This window comes from Formica exsecta, unplaced genomic scaffold (genome assembly GCF_003651465.1).
Source record: "Formica exsecta isolate Colony F162 unplaced genomic scaffold, ASM365146v1 scaffold482, whole genome shotgun sequence".
Taxonomy (NCBI): Eukaryota; Metazoa; Arthropoda; class Insecta; order Hymenoptera; family Formicidae; genus Formica; species Formica exsecta.
In genome coordinates, this window is record NW_021852055.1 from 181931 (window position 1) to 205322 (window position 23392).

Consider the following 23392-nt stretch of genomic DNA (forward strand, 5'->3'; position numbering starts at 1 on the left):
CGTCCTCCTTGAAGTCATGAAACTTTTGTACAATAAACATTTTTTTTGTAAAACGCATAGGGAGAAAGATATTTAGTTGGGGACATTAAAAATGACTCGCCCTGTGTGTGGATGTGGGTGTGGGTGCGGGTGCGGGTGCGGGTGCGGGTGCGGGTGCGGGTGCCGGCGCGTGCGTGCGTCCCTGAAAATTTAAAGGTTTTTCAGAGAGATACCCTGTAATATGACATTTTCTACAAAATATAAAATAATGACGGTTTTTGAAAAATTAATGCAGTTTATCAAAAAATTTTTATAAGATGATTTTCTTTGGTAAAGAAATTTTATAATTAATAAAATAAATACCTTCTTAACAATTATCTAATTGTATACTTTCATACAAACTAGTAATATTGGCTGCGGTCGGGAAGACGCTAGAAATGCTTCGAAGCATTTGATTGACCAATCAAGACAAAAAGAGTAAAAATTTCTTTATTCTGATTGGTTAATGTAATGTTTCGAAGCATCTCTAGCGTCTTCCCGACCGCAGCCATAATCATAATATTACGGGTGCGGTCGAGAAGACACTAGAAATGCTTCGAAGCATTACATTAACTAATCAGAATAAATAGATCTTTACTCTTTTTGTTCTGATTGGTCAATCAAACGCTTCGAAGCATTTCTAGCATCTTCCTGACCGCAGCCTGAATTGGATGATACACGTGACACCGTGACCCGTGACAGATGTGCATCAGGCATGACAGGTGATTGATCAGTGTGCGCGCGTGGGTGTGTGTGTGTGTGTAATATATCTGAAATAAATATATAATTCATAATTTGGCTAATCGGAGAAATTTACCGACTACTTACAATATATAAGAGCAAGATTATAAAAATTTTTTCAAAAATTCTCTTAGAGAAGTCTCATAAAATATGAGAATTCTCTAATTTTTCTAGATAAAAAAAAATCCCTGAAAATTTAAAGGTTTTTCAGAGAGATACCCTGTAATATGACATTTTCTACAAAATATAAAATAATGACGGTTTTTGAAAAATTAATGCAGTTTATCAAAAAATTTTTATAAGATGATTTTCTTTGGTAAAGAAATTTTATAATTAATAAAATAAATACCTTCTTAACAATTATCTAATTGTATACTTTCATACAAACTAGTAATATTGGCTGCGGTCGGGAAGACGCTAGAAATGCTTCGAAGCATTTGATTGACCAATCAAGACAAAAAGAGTAAAAATTTCTTTATTCTGATTGGTTAATGTAATGTTTCGAAGCATCTCTAGCGTCTTCCCGACCGCAGCCATAATCATAATATTACGGGTGCGGTCGAGAAGACACTAGAAATGCTTCGAAGCATTACATTAATAATCAGAATAAATAAATATTTACTCTTTTTGTTCTGATTGGTCAATCAAACGCTTCGAAGCATTTCTAGCATCTTCCTGACCGCAGCCTACATCATGTGATATCAATTCAAAATTACTTCATTTGGCAATGATACTCTTATCCAATAATTATCTTAATTTTAATCACTATCTAAAAGTATTTAAGGGATGAATAAACCAAATCCTCATCATTTTTTCAAATTTTTATTCAGTAAATGATATGATAGGAAAAACAAATAGAAAAACTGATAACCATTTATAATATTCGCATTTATAAATGTTACGTGAATGATATTTACATGGCCATTTATCATTGTTTTCCAAAATATGTCAAGGAATATAATAAAATAAATATACAGCTACTAGCTAATTAGATTATTACGAGGAATTATGTGGAGACTATATGTTTATTTTTAAATAACGAAGATGATGAGAAAAGATAATGAAAGAAATCAGTAGAAATACGAGAAAGAGCAAACACAAAACGCAATACAGTTGCATAGCCTCTGATGCAAAATTGACAGGAAAAGCTTATAGATTATTATTTCGGGAAGGCAGAGTAGATGCTATATTTATATATCTGCTTGTTAATAGTTTCTTTTTATTTTATACAAACTATAACTTGCTTATCCTATGCGTTCTGATATATCCTGATATATATAGTGTTTCAAAAATTCTAGATATCTTTTTAATAGGAGATTCTCTGTGCAACAATGTGCAGTCAACTTTTCCTTAGCAGAAATGTCAAATCATCATTTTTTTGCAAATTTTCAATCTTTTTCATGTAATATCTTTATGATTAAACCTCAAATTAAAATTCTATTTAATATTCCATCTGAAAGAACACTCTTCTAACTAAATAATTTAATTTTTTTAACTTTTCACAAAGTACAATTTGCAAAAAGCTCTTCTTTTTCAATTGCTTGTGCACAGAGATTATTAATGCCTTGACATTTTCGTAAGGAAAAATTGTCTTCAAATTGACCGGAGAAACTGCTATTAAAGCCATCTGATAGTTTTGATACATCCTATATATATATATAAAATCATAATACACACATCTCTTATTTTATTCTGTACATAATATACTCAGCGCAAAGAAAATCCTCGCTTTGTGCGCTCAAGAGACACTTGAAAGCCGATACAAAAGACCGACCAAATCCCTTTTTCGTCATAACACAGTATTCCGAAATGATTAATTTCAAGTTTCTTCAATATACTGAGAACGTTCTCACATATCACTCATTGTCCGGGTCACTTCAACTCGCGATATATCCCCATTTCAAAGTCATGTTTATCCAATGTTAATGGATAAAGTAAGGTAATACACACTACGGATCATGGTGTTAATCGCTGCAAACGATCCGTGATTGCAGATTTTTCATCTCGTGTAGAAACTGCTTTATTCGATCATTCACAGTGTGGCGCAATATACGTAAAATAATAAGTCAAAAACATTTTTCTACAAACAAATTACAAAATTATGAAGAAGACGTATATCAACGGTTCATCCGTGATTCGTCCGCCATCGGCGAGAGATATGCAAAGTTGATAATTTTTAGTAAAAAAAAAAAAAGAAAAACTATCCAATGAAACGTATATAGACGAATAATACTCTCATAGTCGTGCGGATTGAAGTAAAATAGACGCTTATCTCTGTACAATTGAATTTCGAAAACGTGCGTAAAGTGTACGCATATGGAAGCACAAAAAAACGGGTCTATAATATTATCGTACATTGTGCAACATTATTCGTACTTACGTGAACAAAAATTTTATACATCGGTATAAATGCAAATAGATGATTGACTAGCGGTATTACTAGTATCTAAAAAAAATATAATCGCAATATAAGCCACTGTTAACAGGAAACTTTTATCATAATGTGTAATCGATGTGTTGTAATTCGACTATGCTTAATACTTTACTTTTTAAATTCGTCTGTTCACAAAACTATAGTAATCAAATAATGACCTCGAATAATGTCACTGGTTTCTTAGACAATGATAAGAGACAATCATAAAAGTTAATTTCATATCACGAGTTCTTAGATCGAGAGTTGCAACTATTGTAAACACCCCGGAATCTCGTGCAGAGCTAATAGACGACATGAAGTGGGCTAGTGAATCCTAGGACGAGAGATGTTGCTTTTCTAGAATCCCGCTTCAGTGTCAGTGGTGCTGCCGTGGTATCCCTGGGGCTAAGAAAGGGAAAGAAGTGCATCCAGACCTAACGATTTAGTCAGATCTAGCGCAGATCTCGACTACAATGCTAAAAGAAAAAAAAGAAGAACCTCGCTCTAAAATGATATGATAGAACGCATAATTGAGAAAATAATATCGTAACAAAGGCATAAAAGGGAAATATCGAATAAAATGTAACAATTTGTGCCGTTTACATGAATCTATATGTAAATTGCTATTATACACACATGCACACACACACATACATATACAGTGTTCCACCAAAAGTCCCACTTTTATCTTTTAAAATAAAAGTGATAGACCATAACAAATATATATCAAATTAAATGTTTCAAACTAAACTCTATTGTGAGCATAATGGTTGCTTTCAAAAGCTATCTGCATTAACGAACGGAGAGGCATGCATAATTTTTTTATAATAATATGAACATTTCGATATGATAAAAGTTGTAACGCTCTTTGAAACGAATACAACGATGTATGATATAATGTAAATATTTTACATATTATACAAGTTTTATCAACTTAAAATATCGCGGGCGACGTCTATCTTTTCATTTTCGGCCCTGCGATATGACCAACTTCGGATTGAGTATTATGATCAAATGACAACATGACATATGTCAATCTCTATGAATCAGAAGTTGGCCATAACGCAGGGCAAAAAGTGAAAAGGTAGACATCACCCGCGATATTTCAAGTCGATAAAACTCGTATATGTTAAATACTTACATTATATCATATATTGTTGTATTCCTTTCAAACAGCGCTACAACTTTTATCATATAATCGAAATATTCACATTATTATAAAAAATTATGCATATTTCTGCGTTCGTTAACACAGATAGTTTTTGGAAGCAACCACTATGCTTACAATAGAGTTCAGTTTGAACCATTTAATTTGATATATATTTGTTATAGTCTATCTCTTTTAATTTAAAAGATAAAAGGGGGTGGCCATTTTTGGTGGGCCATCCTGTGTATATACATATATATAAATGTCTGAAAAATTTGTGAACTTTTCAATTAGTACGCCAATAAAACATCTTCAGCCGGACGCGACTTATACTACTCTCGACCAGCAAGATTATTTAATCGCGTAGAAAAAGCAGCAGTGTTCTATCTCGTCTAGCCATTATATTTAGTCTATTTTTGTGAATACATGTTCAACGCATCTGACGATTTTTTATTTGATTAAAATGAATGATTTGAAAGAGCAACAAATTTGTATAAAATTGTGTGCAACTCCAAAAATCTTTTATACACATTTGAAATATCGAAAACAGCGTTTGGGAATGAGACCCTTAAGTAGTACTGCAATGTATTAATGGTGGAAATGTTTTTAAAAAGCACGGCAAGTGCGGTCGAAGTTATGCTAGTTTTTTTCGATTCTGAAGATGTTCACTATGAATTTCTTCCACAAAGCGAAACAATGAACAATACTTATTATCTTGAACTGAGGCAACATTTTTGTGAGATAGTTAGGATAAAAAGACGCGATACCTGGCAGGAACATTTTTGGATATTCCGTCACAATAACGCGCCCACTCACGCATCGCTATCAATCCGAGAATTTTTGGCCACGGTTGTTTCATACCCTTCGTATTCACCTGACTTCGCACACACGCCAGCTAACTTTTTTGTTTCCAAAACTCAAGTCAACGTTAAAAAGCCGACTTTTAGAATCAATTACATGCAATTAAAAAAAATTCGCTGGCGGAACTGCGCAGTATTCCTAAACAAGCGTCCCAGAAATGTTTCAAAACATAGAAAAGGAACATTTGCAGAGGGCATAGAGTGAAAAGGAATACTTTAAAGGTTGAATAGTTTTATGTAGATAAGGTTGAATAGTTCCTACATGAATCAGGAAATGATCTATTTGAAAAGTTCAGGAATTTTTCGGACAGACCTGGTATATATGTGTATGTAATCCATAAAATAAAATATAAAAAAGTATCATAAGATATGTGATAATAATATTCATAATTCGATAATATACAAAATCTGATAAAAAAAAAGTAGAGCAGGATACGCTTCATGTTTTACCAAACACTTATTTTCTTACCGATGCATTTTGATCGACTTCTTTACAGTTGCTACAAATATAATCATCTTCCTCAGCGATTTCTGTGCGATCCAAACCAACACAATGCATATGGAACCAACCTTCGCAGCCACCATCACACTGAACCCAATCAACTTCTTTACCTAAATAACAAATAAAATAATATATCTTGAAACATTAGAAGAAAAAAAAACGTAATTTTAAAAATGCCTAATTTTTAAATAGGTATGTATATAATAAAATATATAGAAAAATTCATGTAATATTTGATACACGATCTAAAAAATTTATGTACACAGTCACATTGATAATATTTATTGTAGACAATATATTATATAATTATTATGTTTGGAGCATATATTTGTAATGCTTAAAAATATCATTAAAGTCACGTCTGCAAATATATAGATAATAAAGTCATCCTTACCACTAGGCCGCAAACAGTTAACCGCCGCACAATCGTCCTCTTCATCTGAGCTTTCTTGCTTGGTTTTTTTCGTACGATTACCACCTCGCTTCCTAGGACCCTCTTCACCCTCACTCTTGCGCTTCATCTGAAATTCATATTTGAATGAAATCAAACTAATATTAGAAAAGCTGTAAATTATATCAATTGTTATAAACCATAAAATCTCTCTGATTTAAAATATTAAAACGCGCGTGTATATGTGTATATGTATATTTATTTAATATATATAGATATATATATATAATTTTATATATACAGGGTGTTTCAAAATTTAAGGATAGTATATATGAGGATATATATTTATATTATATGTATTTCAAACACATAATTCACACAACTTGACTTATCGGTGGATTGCTTATCGACCGACTGTTTACAGTATAAAAGCAAAATTATCAGAGAAAATTTTGTAAAAATTCCGTGACTCCCAATAAAGTTCCATAAGAATTCTCTGATCTTTCCACATATGAAAGAAATCTCGGGGAATTCCAAATTTTCCAGGTTTTTCCAGGAAGTACCTCGAACTTCCTGGAAAGCGAGGGGGGGGATTTAAGGCGGGAGGAGGCACGAACCAAGCATCCATCTCTTCCGTGGCAGCGGCACTGTCGTGTCTGTGTAGGGCGTTTACACACTTCCTCAGCCCGACAAATAATTGTTAGAAAACAACATTCGCGGGTCTGAAAAAATATGCGAGGCACAAGTGGCTGAATCGGGAATCGAACCCGAGTCTTTCGCTTTCCGCTCAATGGATGCAGTGCCGATTGTCACGGAGAGACGAAATCCCCAGCACGTCTCCAGAGCGGTCCAATCATATTAAACGATTGAAAATTGGCCCCCGTAGCCGCTCAGCGATGAGTCTTGACTCACCACCAGTATGAATGGAAGCCTCCTCGAGTAGTCCATCCTAAACCACTACGCCTAAGCAGCCTCGAACAAGTTTTTACATCTAATCAGCGCCGTTCTTTAGACGAACATACATCTCTGAACTGCGCGCACTAGATAATATGTAACTATATTACCAGCAGCGCGACTCACGAATGTACATCATCACATATATCTCTTTAATAAACGGGACTGTGTGTGTATTTAAACAACTGAATGTTATTTGATAATTCCTTTTTTTTTTATTACAATTTAAAAAATGATGTAAGACTTATTTTTTATCAAGGAATGTTATGTAAGAAGGGATCTAATAGCTCACATTGGCCAGTTGAAGACTTCTTTCTGATTGTTCAATCGCTCTAGATACCCTAGGCATTTGTCGATATGAGAGAATATGTGCTAACAAGGCTCTTCCGTTATATACTTATTGTTAGTGAGTGAGTATGTGAATTAATTAACACCTGTATATATTTTTTTATAAATTAATAATTTCCTTGTATGTGTAAATAAAAAAAAAAATTGATTGAAAGATTTAATTCATATCATCGTTACCAAGAATACAACAAAGCTTCCTCTATGAGGAAGCAAAAAGTTAGAAAAAGAATCAAATACCTTGCGAGGTCCACGTTTCATGGGAACCGGCGAAATCTGTCTCTTCTCCTTAATGATAGGACTGCTTTTGTTACGTTTAACCATGTTTTTTTCTTCGATTTTCTGCCGTCCAATTTTTTTCAACAACTCGAATTCCTCTTTCCGCTTCCTTCCTCGTTTTTTTATGTCTTTCATCTCCTGATTGGCATTCACTTGAACCTCCTCAAATGACTTATATTTTCGCATGGTGTTATGACTATTCATGTGACTTAAGATACGCCAGATATGTTGCGTCTCATCCAAGGCAACTTCCAACAAATCACCCTCCATCATTAGTTCCTCCAAACGTAACCTCGCGTTTGACGATAATAGGCCAACCGATTCGCCACCGCTGTCATCCGATTGAGTTTTCCGCCGGATTTTTGAGACTAAAAAATAATAACACAAAACGTTACAATCATTATCTATCCACACACACACGCACGCACACACACACACAATCTATATTTCAGATATATCGTATATCTGTGTCATAATCAGAAACTTACTGTATGAATATGCATGTTCGTTGCTGTTAAAAGTACTACAAGTTGGTTCGTCATCCATAGCAATGACATCATCATCGTCATCCTGCAATATTAGAAATATAGTTTATATATTTTATACTTTGTTCACACATGAACTACAATATTATTCATAATGTGAAAGATGAAGATATAAGTTTACAAATCACATTGCACAATTGACACTCACAGCTGTACTAAGCGCGCTATCATCCGAATGCACTCCACTGAGAGGCGCGATGGCCTGGACTCTTTGATGCAGTTCGGGATTATTTGCTGCTTTCTTCAACTCGCTGCTGATTATCTTTTCCGTCTTCTCCCTCGCCGCCGCTTCAACTAATTTTTGCGACATTACAGAAAGTTTTGCCAGTATTGACGAGATCTCTTCAGTGGCTAATGCTTGTCTCGCTCGATCCTATGTATATTACATAATTAATATAGGCTTATCAATATTATAATGATAACATTTACTTAATACGTCGTTTACTTAATACACGTTTACTTAATACGATATTGAAGAATATACTTGCCTGCCAATTCATTGCACGTTCAGTCAAGCATTGCAATGCTTCTCCCTCCGGCAATCGAATCGGAATTTTCTGAAGACTCACTAAGAGGGCTAGTATCGTCTCTAAACGAGGTCGTCGAGAACGTAGACAACACGGACACAAGAACTTTATGTCCCTTGGACCTGGTGGTTTACCTTTGTACGATGTCTTAGGGAGAGGCACGCAGTTTGCTACAAGATAAAAATTGATAATCAATAATAGCAATAATTATCTTTTTCTTACGATTTACGATATACCACCATACTTACTGTGAAACCAATCTTTGCAAAGCTCGCACTGAAGCATAATGCCAAATCTTGGTCGCCGACAGACGCAGTATTTGGAATCTTCCACATCGGCTTTCATCTTCATCAGATTTCTTTCCCTCAAGCTTCTCATTGCTTCCATCTCGCGCTGCTCCGCTAGCTTAAAAGCAGCAACCACATTCGCCGAATCACTAGAATCATCCAATTTTGTATCACAGACATAAACAGCCCCTATAGACTCGTCGCCCTTATGCTTTTTGGTCTTCATCGCCTGCACACCGACACCAATTCGCGGAGATAGAGCTTCCATCAATGTATAATGAGAGTTTTTCCTCAGGAATGTTCTCGCAGTCCTCTCTTTCCATGCTTTTGCCTGCGAGAGCGTAGATTCCAGCATCGGAAGGCCGTCCAAATGCAACGAGATATTTCTGCCTTTTCTTATCAAATCGTCCAGAGTATCGTAATATGGAAAATTTTCTTTCGCTTGTATCTCATCTACGATCTTTGTCCAATTCTTCGCTTTATTCAATGTGTCCTGAAGATTATCTAAACTCGGCAAGTATGCTTCAACTTCATCTGCCTCGCGAATAAATTCCTCCACACTGGCAATGGTTCGTCTATTTTTTGTGTGAAGAAATATCTTGGCCTTCTCTTCCCACTTATCAATTGCTTTCGTTAACGCATGCAATTCCGACAGCGTATTTTCGATACTGAAGTGAGGCGGTATCGTCATGCCCTTCTCAATCAACTTCGCAACCTCTTCACGACTGACAGCTTTCGGATCGTCTTGGAGGGATTTTACTTCTTCCAACCACTGTATCTGTGTTAATCTCTGTAAAATAAAAAAAATGTAATATGTCTAATTCCTCTTTGAGAGGATAAAACTATATACATTTACTATTACATACCTGTTTCAATAGTACGAGTTGAGGCAGATCAATACAGATGGAGTCTCCAAAGTCGATGCATTTTTTCAATTTCTCAACATCGCACTCTTCATCTTTGGACTCCAGTTCTTCTGCATCTTTTTGAAACTGCAATACTTGGTCGAGTATAAACTTTACACCATCCGATTCTTTAAGTTCACAGCACAAGTTGGTTATCTCTTTATAGAAAAGTGTTAATTCTTCTACAGTAAGTTTATACTTGGTATCAACCGATTGCCTAGTCCTATAAAAATTGTAAAGTATACAAGTAAATAAAACTACACAAATCCTTATACAAAACACTACAATAAAATTTGCATTTTACCAACCTTGTACGCTGTTTATTGTTTAACAGCTGTTGCGCAACACTTGCACACTTCTCAGCATCTTGCACAGCGGTGGTTAGAGCTGTGAGTAATTCACTCTCGGGGAATTTTTTGTTCTCAGCCTCATTGAGGAGCTCCTTCAATTCACTTAGTTCAATTTTGTCGTTCTTGGGATCCATCGCCTCTTTCACTTTAGTCACCCACGAGTCAAACGACTCAGCCTTCAGTTTTAATTTCTGCAGCATGATTGGTAATTCATCCAATGTATACCGATAACGCAGTGTATGCTTCTCTGGTGGACAGGTACACAGATCAGCAAAGTGTCTCAAACAAACTAACTGAGAGTTGTGGCAAGAGCATGTAACAGCACTCAGGAAGCAGGTGGTTTTGCATGCTTCGCACTGTCTCTCATCGTCTGGTAAAAGTTCGAATGCCTCACGTTCCGCTTCTGTCACACCCTAAGCAGAAGAACAAGTTACCCAAATTCAAAATTACAAAAATTATAAAAATTTTTTCCACACTGTTTTCTTTAACGTCACATCGAGAAAACTTCACGCATAAGTGGCAAGCTCCTGCGAAATAGCAGCGAGGAAAAAAACAAGCTGCATGTTTAGCATCATGGCACAAAACTTCGAAAACATAACCTTCTCGCGTTCATCTAATACGTACGTAAGTTACATAATCTGAAATCGCGGAGATGTGCCTGACAAATGGACATCGGCCTCAATTAACGCTAACGGTCGCGAACTAAGAGTATTATTTCAATGATGAAAACGAAACAACAGGTTTGACAGGATATCAAGAAAACATCGAAAATACGTGGCGGCATTAATTAGGTTTCTATAAACGTGGACGGTCGGTCAATCCTATACCAACTTCAACATGTCCAAACGATAATATCGCGCGTATACGCATATACAGGTTTTATCGCGCGCGCGCACATATACGCACGCAGGCCACGTGTGCATGTGTACGTGAGCGCGCGCTCTGTATGTACTATTCGGCCTAAATATGTTGACCTTTCGCGGCAAATATATTACCAGTGTTCGCACATAGATTTCTTCCATAGACATAGTATATCTAGACCGAGCGTTTGCCTTTATTTAAGGAGTGGGGGCCGATGCCCACGTAGAAAAGGACATACTCTGTTTCGTGCCCCTTGCGTTCTCTCTCGCTCGCACGTAGCATGACGAAAGAGAGCGCTATCGGCCTCCACTCCTCAACACTCGGTCTAGATATACTATGTCTATGATTTCTTCTATGTTGGAAATAAGACTGCATATTTAGCGCGATACCATTGGATACCATTATAGCGTTTTCGAATGTAGCAGGTTTAATCGCTCTGAGAGCATTTAATGATGTCATTGCATCGTGTCTGCCAATAAAAGACTTGAATTCATAATAAAATAGTGATTAATTGATCCGGGTTGGATTAACCTATTCATTCGAAAACGCTATTAGATTTGTTGTTGTATGTAGCTAAACTGAAACGGAGTAAAATGGAGATGGAGATATTGGCTGCGTTCCGATATTCACTGTCAGTATTGAAAATCTATAATTTACGTCACGTGCATTATAGATTTTCAGTACTGGCAGTGAATATCGGAACACAGCCAGTGTTTGGTTTAAATGTATATATTCAATTATTTTTTCAAATATGTAGTTAATAATAATGATTATAGTCAACAATTTTTTTTTTTTTTAGATATGTTGTTTAAAAAATAATAATAATAATATTAATCATAATAATAATAATAATAATAATTGAGTGTTCAAATAATAAGTTTTTTTTTTTTAATAATAGAGTTATTTTGATTTTCCGTTTGTACCTAAAAGCAACACAAGTGACAATCTCTTATGAACAAATACTGAAAACATTACACTCACTTTACACATTATTGGATTTCATATAAAATACCTTATAAAACTGTAGTGAAATAGATGTACTATCCCATTTTAAAAAATCAGAATGTCTCTCATGGACAATATTTTTAAAATTTTTGTTTGAGTTATTATATAAATCTTCTTAAACGAGAAATAACTTTTATTCGAAACATTCTTTTATAACTCTTTTAAAAAAATAACTGAGTATACATTTAAACCAAACACACTGTGTATTTTGAAGTTAGAGAAAAAGAGAGAGAAAACCGAAAAGTGCAATAAATTTAGCTGCAAAGAACAAACCTATTAATTCTTATAAGCAAAAAATAAAATTACATACAAAGATTATATCCTCATATAAAGCAAATGAAACTTGAGTTGACTACATTTATTGTTGTAAATGTAGAGTATGTATAATAGTATATATGATGAGTGTGTATGAAATATGTACATATAAATTCCAGTAAAATCTCTCTATAAAAACCATTGCATGTGAAAAAGTTTTAGTCGTAACTGTAAGACCATAAGCTAATTGACGAATCACAGTCAAGCATTTGCAATGTAGTAAAAATGTTTGACTGTGATTGCTCAGTTTGTTACAGTTACAATTAAAACATTTTCATGTGCAATGGTCTCAAACCTTGGGATTACATATCAAATACTGTATATATTCAATATATAAATGTATGTATGTGTGCATTAATATTTATAAATATATAAGTAATAATATAAATAAATGATACAATAATGTGAATAATATAAGTTAATAATTATAAATATATAAATATAATTAAATAAGTACATTGGTTCAATTAGAAATCAAAGAACAAAAAATCAAAACTAGATTGATTGTATTGGTTGATATAAAAGGACAAAAATATTTAAAAACTAATATCTAGTAAAATCTTATAAAATTTTCATTAATGAAATGTTTTATGTGGAATATCAAAGTTTTTAACTTATTGTCAGAAATTTACGATAAGAATTTTTTTCTTGCTTATATATTCTTTAAATATTACTTAGCAGAAAATATTGATAATATGGATAATATAAATATAAACTTACCCACTCCAGCAAATTTTTTCGTAATTTTTTCTCGTCTTCCACCATTTGCAGCATATCGTAATATGTGGCGGTTGCGATACCAATATCTAACAAATCCGGATCCAGCGACATTTTACAAACTAACTCATCGTGAGAAAATACACAAAATCTCCGCAAATTCGAATAGTGCGTGATACATTCTCGTCCAACCTTAAGCTGGGATGAGAAACTTATTAGTATAATTTAGTATAATTAATATAATTTAAATATAATAGAATATACTTAAGTAATGTATTATGTATACTTAAATAATTAATTTGAATTCTTGAATATATTGTAACATTACAACCATATATTCTTTATTCAATAAGGCTTAAGAAAACGAACTCAATTGCGCAACGATTTACATACCCAATCCGCAGGTGCGAAATTGACGGCTTCAGCGAAATTGTAACCCTGATTAAAACCTGCGTGATATGCCCTCGGAAATGTCACAACAAATTCGCCTGCATGCTGGTCTGTTCTAAATACTGGCACTCCTGTTAAATAATTATAAGATTATTCTAATACATATATTTATAGAAAAAAAAAAAGAAAATATATAATGTCCTTTAATCTAGAATTATTTTAAAGTAAATGTAAAATAAATAATCTATATTAGGAATAAATTTTTAGCCGAATTTATTCAATTTTCCTTTTCTTAATGAGAAAAAAACTTTTTTTAAATCTTATATCTTCTTTTAATTTATAGAAATTTTGTTTAATATTAAGCTTAATGTACAATGATATACCTTCGTTTGTCAATATATTCGGATTCATAATGGTGACAAGCTGATGCAATAGATCAGGCTGACTGTGAAATAGTTCTGGCGCGGCGGACTTCATGGAGTGTTCAAAGCGCTCTGCCTGAGAGCCAGGCACACCGTACCATGTCTTTGGTTCGCCCCAATGTAGATAATTGATGGAATAGCTCCAATGATCTTCGTTGTGCCAACAGAATGTGGCAAAACACATACCAACATACATCCAAGGAACTTTCATGCCACTGATATCAGCGTTAATATGACCTAAGATGCTGCCACGCAAGACTGGCAGATTATTTAAATTCCACGAAGATTCGGCATATTCTTGATCGCAGGTGAATAAATTGACGCTGGTCTTGGTCGGAAATCCAGATCCATGATCCATCGTATGCAAATCAGCGCCGTATTCCACAGTTACATCCTCATCAATAGACGAGACTATTCGCCAGAATTCCTTCTCCACCAGTGAGGTTGGAACCATCTGCAAACAAAAATTTATTAAATATACAATACATAGAAGATAAATATTATATGTATGTATATAAATATATATATATATATATATATATGCAGTGAGAATGGACAGCCCATGATATGTGGTTGCTAGGACGCGAGAATCCAGCGTTATGTACCACTCGTACATAACTATTGTCATTACTGTCATTTGTCAAGCGCTCCTACCAAAACTTTGTCACGCGCCTAGTGACCGCATACCTTTAGGCTGTCTCTTCTCGCCACGCGCTTATACTCGCGCAAATTGGTCAATCTTTTTTGATTAATTTCTTAATAATTATTACGAAAATCGGAAAATGGTAAAAGACTTTTCTCCTCGGTTTCACTTGTTCTACCTGCATACAAGAGATGATATGGTTATTATCGGACACCCTATTTATACATATATATACATATATACATATGTGTGTTAATTTAAATAATGGAAAAAGAAGAGCCAATTAGACCTGGAAAAAAAAAAAGATGGCTCTTCTTTTTCCAGTATTTGATATTTATCATTTGAGCCTCGTTAAACATTTTAATTTTAATGTTAATTTATTCCTTTGCAATATCTATTTTAAAATATATTTTGTAATGTTTTGAAAACGAGAACTTACATGAACAGGCATATTAAAGTAGTCACTTTTAAATTGATCGGCCATTTCTCCGAATTGCTGCAACGTGTATTCCCTTTGCGCTTGTTCAAAGCCGAACGCCTCCATAGGCTTAGAGACTTCTTCAGCAACGCATTTGGGACATCGCCAATCACCCTTTGGTATTTCTGTCAATGGCGGCATAAGACAAAAAGTGTGATAACTGTCGTCGCAACCGTCGCACAACAGCATGTTCTCTTCGTTGTCACCTCTTCCGCAATTGTGACAAATGTATTTTGCTAACTGAATAAAAGATAAAAAGACAATATTTAATTAAGTTATTTGACTTAATTTTCTAACTAGAAAATGCAATATAAATAAATTGCTAAATCCTATTTACAGGATCGTAATCGTAAACGAGTTTCAAACCACGAGTCTTATTAGATTTCTTCCCCTCTTTGGTATTAAAACCGGCCATTTTCGGACCTGGTCCATAAAATTGTAATTTCTTAAGCTCCTTGCTTTTGTCCGTGTCAAAACTAAAATGCCTATTTTTAACTTTATCCTTGCAGTCGTTGTCCGAATCGCATTCCTCCTTATAGTCCTCTTGTTTAATTGATACATCTTGCTTCTCTTCTTGGCCGGAATATCGTTTGGATCGCCGGGAGAATTTCTCGTTTGGTGGTTTAATTTGCTGACGAGATATTATACCGTGCGGCTTATAATCGCGATCCCTTTTCTCGTTCATGTCTGAGTCCGGTTCGAATTTCTATATAAAACAAAATCACTTCTGTATTAAACTGAAACTATTACTAGTAATTATAAATATATAATAATTACTATAGTTAAAGTAAATTATATTGTTATCAAATTATAAATAATTGATTTCACGATTTCACGATATTCTTGTAAATAAAATTTTGTTCTGCAGGTGAGAAAGAGAAACTTTGACTTACGATATCTGACAATGTTTTTCCTTGTTTGAAGACATCAAATGGATATAAAATTCTCTCGTAGTGATTCTTCAATATGCTGCCTACGCTTCGTCCGGATGGGTAACCCAATTTGTTGGCAATTTTTGCCCATCTTCTTTCTTTTGTTACAGTTTCTATGCCCCCTGTAAGCAACGTATAACGATTAAAGCCGTGAATGTAAACATATAAAACATACAATAAATAAAACATATAAGTAAAACTGACCTTCATCTGTGACTATTTTATGTAAGGAATATAAATCCAGTGCCTTACGTTCTACAAGCGGGATCTTCAAGGAGGAACCTTGGAGCTCCCAGAATTTTGCAATTTGATCTAAGAAATTAAGCTTTATCCTGGTTTTAGCTTCTAATTCATTTAATCTTTGTATTCTCGGAACAAATTTAAATTTGTCTACGTCTACGGCGAATGGTGGCTGCCAATTCTGCAACAAACCATAGATCTTATAAATATTTGTCTTACAAAAAGTTTGGTTTTTCCAAAATAGATTTATCCCGGAAAAATTATTTTTATTTCTTGAAGATCAAATTCTAAAAATATTTTGATTTTAAAGTTGCTTTAACAAATATCTTCATATCAATTTTAAAATCACATATATATATAAGATTTATAAAAAAAATTCTATATTAGAAGTGGGACATCCTATAATTTAAAAGATGAGACATTTATTAAGATCATCATTTTGTTTCATTGTTACAAAATGACAGCTAAATTAATTGTTATTTTATAGCTTATGCGCAATGGATACTTCAAAGCTTTTATGACTTATTTAGTTCAGTAAAATCAGGATTATATCTCTCATGGAATATATATTTATATGTATTATTAATCAATAGTGCATAATATATGCTCATGTAATAACGTACAATCGAATCATGTTTCTAAATATATACCATATATAAACCGTCCATAAGAATTATGTGATGAAACGGTGAAACAAGATCGATAAACGCTCCGAAAGCTTCCTTATGTGATAATGTAGTATCATAGCAATGTTAGTTGATTTTAAAAAATTGAAAAAAAAAGTATACATAATTTTATCTGACAATATATATGATGTGTTAATTAATAAATCTTTATATATTTTCCATTTAATCATAGAATTTAGATTTAATTTAGGTTTAATTTAGATTTAATTTTTATGCTAAACTATGCTTTTCTGTAAAGGAATTAAATTCAACTAATCAATATCAATTAACTGAGTAAATTAAATCATTACTCTAATTAAATAAGAGAAATCTGAATAATATCAAATCATTATTTAAATTCATGTATTAATGTATACACATACACACTCTCCAATTCATAGTGTTTTTATTGAAATTATTCCGAATAATAAAATTCCTAAATAATAGCAAATTTAAATACCAGCAAAGTTAAAAAAAAGAATTTGGATTTTCATCGTAACATAAGCGATAAGATGATAAAAAAGTCACGAAATAATGTATAAATGTTATTTCGTGACTTTTTTATCATCTTATCGCTTATGTTACGATGAAAATCCAAATTCTTTTTTTTTAACTTTGCTAGTATTTAAATTTTCTATTATTTAGGAATTTTATTATTCGGAATAATTTCAATAAAAACACTAGAGAATATTAATGTTTCAATACACATAAATTTAGGCGCACATGTCACGTATGTTATTAAAATTAAACATTTACAATTAAATAGATAACACAGGTTATATTACATTAGATTACACAGTAATCACGATGCACGAGTATGTAAATATAGAATGCGATCGACTCGATAGTATGTATCCAATTTCTGACATGAAGCCATAAATAATGCCGAGTTTGTTGTTATGTACTACGTACTCGAGAAATTCCGCGACGCAAATGATGGACAACTTTCGATAATTCAACATATCGGCAAGCTTTATTGTAGACCTCTTGCATTTCTATTTCAGTTATATGTACATATTGGGTAATTTTGAAACAAAAATTGTTGCTTCTCCAGATAAGTTTCATTCTGAAGAAATATACTGATCTTTCATTCTCTGCATTTTTTCTCGTGTGATAAAAAAGATACTATCAAAATTATTTTAAAGTTCAATTATTAAAAAATTTAAAGAAATATGCGATATTCAAGAGAAAATCTATGAAAAATTAAATTTTGTGAAATACAGGATTAATGGATTTTAAATTTGTTTAGCTCTTCTATTAATATAATAATAAAAATTAATCCAAGAATAAGTAACACTGCGCATTATCTTCAACGAAATTCAAACATTACATTACACTTATTGATGCATTTCTTAGAATAGATAAACAAAACAATTTTAAATCTTTCTTCAATATCACATAATAATGATTAGATAAAAACGTATTAATATGATCGCAAATTACATAGTACTACTCGTAAATTGATTGTATGAGAGCAAAAAAATACGTCATTGAAGCAAATTTCTAAAATTTCTTTAAGCAAGAAAGATAAACAATCGGCCGCAACTGAATAGTTAATTATTAACTATTGATTAGCTGAGAGGCGTAGATAAAAATCAATAATCACTTGAGAGTTTGTAGCGCTTTGACGCTGCTTTCGGCATTTGTCGGAGAAAATGAGAAAAGGATGTAATCACGTGCATCGTCTGTGTGTGTATGTGTGATAACCAATTTTTCTTCAGAAATACGTACGCGATCTTTCCGTGATATCTCGATGATTAAAGATTATTATTATGCATTTTGCTCTCTCTTTCTCTCTCTCTCTTATTATATCCTCTTATTGTTACACTTTTAATGGCGCAATCATTCAAAATTTGTGAAACGAGTAATCAAAAGTCGATATAATGCGAATTTTGTATACAAGCAAAAATGTAGCATAATCAAAGTGAGAAAAATTTATTTAGAAAACAAATATTTATATTTAAAAAAAGTAAAATTTTGGATATATATTTTTCAGATCTATATCGAAACGGTAGAAATACACGAAGACTAATGCTTATAATTAAGCTACCATTATATAAGCACTTAAATGTTTGTAATATTGTACGTTTTGTTGTGGGAGACTTTTCGAGATATTATTCGGATTATAGTTTAGCAGGCATTTATATATGAAATCGTATTGAGAAGACACATATACCCACATTGAAAATATACAGAGTGTTTCAAAAGTGGAGATCAATCTCTCGATTTTGTATTTATTTTTTTTTTTTTTAATCCTGGGTAGTGTTAAAGCAACCCGCCACTTTTATTTGACTTTAATTATGTTATAAAACTCATAAAAACTATTTCTTTTTTCAATTTTGACAAAAAAAAATCGAAAGCAAAGCAATTTGAAAAATTTCAACATAAAAATAACTCGCAAACAAAGCCATTTCCGGACCTATGTTCATACCAATTTTTTTTCTTGTTTTTGGGTCCCCAATCACCTCCCGATTGACCTCCACTTTTGAAAGACCCTGTATATTTGCATCAGTTTCTCAGTATCGATCACGCGAGCTATACTATTCATGAATTTGTCCGAATATTCGTGTAGCCTACGCTTAAAGTCATAAAGAGAAAAGGTTCGATTTCCGGCCTGAGTTTTTCTTCTGTACACGCGGAAACAAGATGGTGGCGCAAATCGTTTCTAATGGTGGCGTATAAATCAACGATGTGTGAGAACGAGTCACAAAAGACCGACTTCATAAATAAGGATACTGCCTCCGCTCGGATGGAAAAATCGCAAAAAAGATCACGATAGCGAAAGAAGATCCAAAATACGAAGGAGTGCCCTTACTACGATCGAGAGTTCACGGAGTGAAAGGTGACGACAGCGCGGAAAAAAATTATGTCACGCGGAGAGATTCTCTCGCAGGAAATACATGCGACCAAAACTTTATATTTTCATTAAGTCCAGTTATACGAAATAGAGATCTTCCCGAAGGAAGTCGAGAGTGACCAAAGAAAAAGCGCACACTATTTTTATCGATAAGTTTCTCGTGTGCTACTGCTTGATAAAATTTCACAATAGCATTTCCTAATTGCCTTTCTTTCTTCCCCGATTTTTTCACTATAGGGTATTTTCCGTAAAATTTCCTCGACTTGACATCATTAAGTCCTATTGTCACGAACATTTTATATATCATATGGCGTTATAATTTCGTTATTAAACGTTGACAGCAGTAGAATTCTAGTCTGGCATTATATTATGTAAAACTCATATTTTATATGTACGACATTATATTATATTGTAAGCACTGTAAAGTTTTTGTAAAATCCCTTTCAAAGCCGAACAGCAAGAAATAAATAATTTTCTATCTACCTATCTAATAGTTTGAGTCTTTATTTAATTTGACGTATTCGTATTGATGTAACTAATATTATTTTTTATAAATATTGCCACTGTCAGTCGATGTCGTCGACGGTGTATTTGCGAAAAGTCATCTCACACATCCATTAATACGGTCGTAAAGTGTAACACTAGTAAAAAAAGAGAGAAAGAGAGAGAGAGAGAGAGAAGAAATATAGCAAAATTCTTTCTTCCATCTCGTTTCATATTTAGCGTTTCGACAATGGCATGAATTTGTTTTCCTCGTTTTCTTTTCGCTTTTTTGGCCCGTATCCCGGATGCAACGACGCACCGCGTGACACCTAAAGTCATTACACATATTTCACAAGCAAAGGAAATATGGAGACGCCGTGGAAAAAACAGCGTGCGATTGTGCGTATATTCAAATGGCGTGTGTGTCGAACACGCTTGACAAGAGGGAGATCGCATCCTTGCTCCTTTTTATTTTCTTCATCATCATCGTTCTTATCATTGCGATCATTGGCAATTTTATTTATCCTATAGAAAATATATTATCGTAGGTACAGAGAAAAGTGTGCGTCGCATATATTCGAACGTGTAATTCTCGTATGATTTCTTTCGGAAAAAAATAATGATCGTTTTTCAATTCAACATCCTTCGTCTCGATGACGATAATGATGATGATGATGATGATGATGACGATGGTGATGATGTTGATGATGTTGATGATGCGAACGACGACGATGATAAGACGAACTCATGACGTAGGGAGTAATAAGGGCCATAACGTTCGGATTGTCCACTCAACGACCTGGCTAATACTTACGGGCGGCGGTTTGATCTTGCAGATACCGGACTTCTCAGCGATCGGCCGTATTTTCGCAATGTAGGCGAGCGGGTCGTGAAACTCCTCGTTGGTGGGTTCGAATACCGGCGCCTCTGGTGGTACCGTAAACTCAAAGTCGCTCTCGGCGCGGTCGCAGGCCATGTTGTCTTGGACGCAACGATGATTCCCACAGTTGCTTTTCGATCCCATGACCTGCTGGGGATCGGCGGTACCGCCGCGACTACTTCTGACGCTGGCTGACTGATTGGCTACTGGCTGGCACGTACGTACGTACGCATACACGCGCTTTAAATTCGTAGTGAGGGGACCCCACGTTAGACGAACACCTCAGGCGACGTTACTACTCAATTCGGATTAACCGCGTGACCACGTAACCACGACGTTTCTGGACCGATCATGTTCCCACGTGTGTATTCACTGGTGATGTTGCTGTTTGACAATGAAAGACGCACGACGGATGTGAATCACGCGGACACAACATCAACGAGACACATCACATTCTCATACGATCCACCGTAACTGCACGTAACTGATTATTCCGTATTCCGTTCCGTGTTTCGCTTACTTCCCCCACTTTTCATAGAATACATAAAGGTGCCTTTTCATATGCAGGGCCGCGTTCGAAAACATCACTCGTGTGCACACGAGCGTCGTTCTATCTTTGTTCAACTTTCAGTAAATAACAAAGATAGAACGACGCTCGGTGCCATAGACATAGTATATCTAGACCGAGCGTTTGCCTTTATTTAAGGAGTGGGGGTAAAGATACACGTAGAAAAGGACATACTCTGTTTCGTGCCCCTTACGTCCCCCCCCGGCTCGCACAGAGCATAGCGCTCTCTTTCGTCATGCTACGTGCGAGCGAGAGAGAACGCAAGGGGTACGAAACAGAGTATGTCCTTTTCTACGTGCACCTCGGCAACCACTCCTCAACACTCGGTCTAGATATACTATGTCTATGCTCGGTGCACATGGGTGACATTCTCGAAAGTAGCCCAGCATGCTGCAATAGCAAAACAGTCACATGATCAAAATTTACTAAAGCATATTTACTGCTCATGAAAAGGTGTAGCTGCAACAGCAGTACAGCTGCTTAATAACATTAAATTATACCTTGAAATCACTTGAATTTAATTTTAATAGGTTTATTTAATTTGATAATATCGCACGACTAAAAATTATATCAGTAATACAAAGACTGTGAGCAAGTAATTCAAAAAAATAATGTTGGAACTTTGGAAAAGCAAAAAATTGCAATTGCAGCAGCAGCTAATGCAGTTATAGCTTGGGCCAGTGAAACTTCAAAAGAAAAGCGACATTATAAGAAGAAATGGATTTGGATATTTGAATTATTTAAATATATTTTTAGTTACAAGCGCAACTATATATAATATATTACATATATACACAAATTATCTACAATTATATACAATTTAATAATAATAAATATATCTTTGTACCTCACTTGATGTCATTCCTTTTATTTTATTTTAATTTCATCACGATTGTTTACACTTTTTTACTACTTACCACTTTGGTGCACTTTGGTAGCTTATGGTATGTATCGCTCTTTGTCTGTTTAAAATTTTGCTGCTGTTCGTTTGATTGAACTTCAATCGACGAAGCAAAATATAGTGGAATTTATTTTACATCATCCAGTAACAAATTTTTAACCAATAGCAGTGAATTGCTGTGGCAGCACGCTGCGCATGGAATGGTTTCTTTACTCTTTAGACCCGTTCTACAATAAGTCGTATGTCGTTAGTCGTAAGCAAATTGACATACGACTTATTGTAGAACGGGCCTTAGGCTTGTTATGTTATTATGTTACATATTGTAGAACGGACCTAATGCGGGGTCTACAATGCAGTCGTAAGAGCCCTAAGCCTTAAGAATTGACTAATCACAGTCGAGTATGAAGAGAATACTCGACTGTGATTAGTCAATTCTTAAGGCTTAGGGCTCTTACGACTGCATTGTAGACCCCGCATTAGGTCCGTTCTACAATATGTAACATAATAACATAACAAGCCTAAGGCCCGTTCTACAATAAGTCGTATGTCGTTAGTCGTAAGCAAATTGACCAACGACAGTCGATTATTCCAAGAATATTCGACTGTAATTGGTCACTTTTCTTACGACTAACAACATACGACTTATTGTAGAACAGGCCTTACATCCCCAGGGAGCGTACCCTGCCGAAAATGGTCGATTAAAACGGATTTTAAAAAATGTAATCCGAATCGATCGGGATTTCTGCACCGAAAATGCGGTATTAAAACCGA

General features: G+C 34.3%; 1 protein-coding gene across 2 annotated transcripts; it reads right to left on the bottom strand.

The window, feature by feature from the left end:
- Nucleotides 1-1948: 1948 nt before the first annotated feature.
- LOC115241399 (lysine-specific demethylase lid) lies at nt 1949-21686 on the bottom strand. 2 transcript variants are annotated; one of them, XM_029817143.1, is made up of 18 exons: nt 21087-21686; nt 16232-16448; nt 15989-16149; nt 15433-15801; nt 15057-15335; nt 13936-14428; nt 13556-13683; nt 13166-13360; nt 10223-10677; nt 9876-10137; nt 8971-9799; nt 8684-8892; nt 8344-8568; nt 8139-8220; nt 7612-8018; nt 6076-6202; nt 5649-5791; nt 1949-3577 (listed from the first exon to the last, which is right to left on the bottom strand). In XM_029817143.1, exons 1-18 carry the CDS (start codon nt 21294-21296, stop codon nt 3530-3532), a joined length of 4839 nt encoding a protein of 1612 aa, XP_029673003.1. In that variant the 5' UTR covers nt 21297-21686; the 3' UTR covers nt 1949-3529. The 2 variants fall into 2 exon arrangements, with proteins under 2 accessions (XP_029673003.1, XP_029673004.1); XM_029817144.1 differs by having other exon boundaries at nt 1949-3648; nt 21087-21685.
- Between the last annotated feature and the right edge of the window lie 1706 nt (nt 21687-23392).

Excerpts from the sequence above, each read along its gene's own strand:
- LOC115241399 (XM_029817143.1), bottom strand. The coding sequence starts at position 21,296 with ATGGGATCGAAAAGCAACTGTGGGAATCATCGTTGCGTCCAAGACAAC. Across the intron at positions 8,893-8,970 it reads TTGCAAAGATTGGTTTCACA|CAAACTGCGTGCCTCTCCCT; the intron begins GTAAGTATGGTG and ends TTTATCTTGTAG. Across the intron at positions 5,792-6,075 it reads TAACTGTTTGCGGCCTAGTG|GTAAAGAAGTTGATTGGGTT; the intron begins GTAAGGATGACT and ends TTTGTTATTTAG.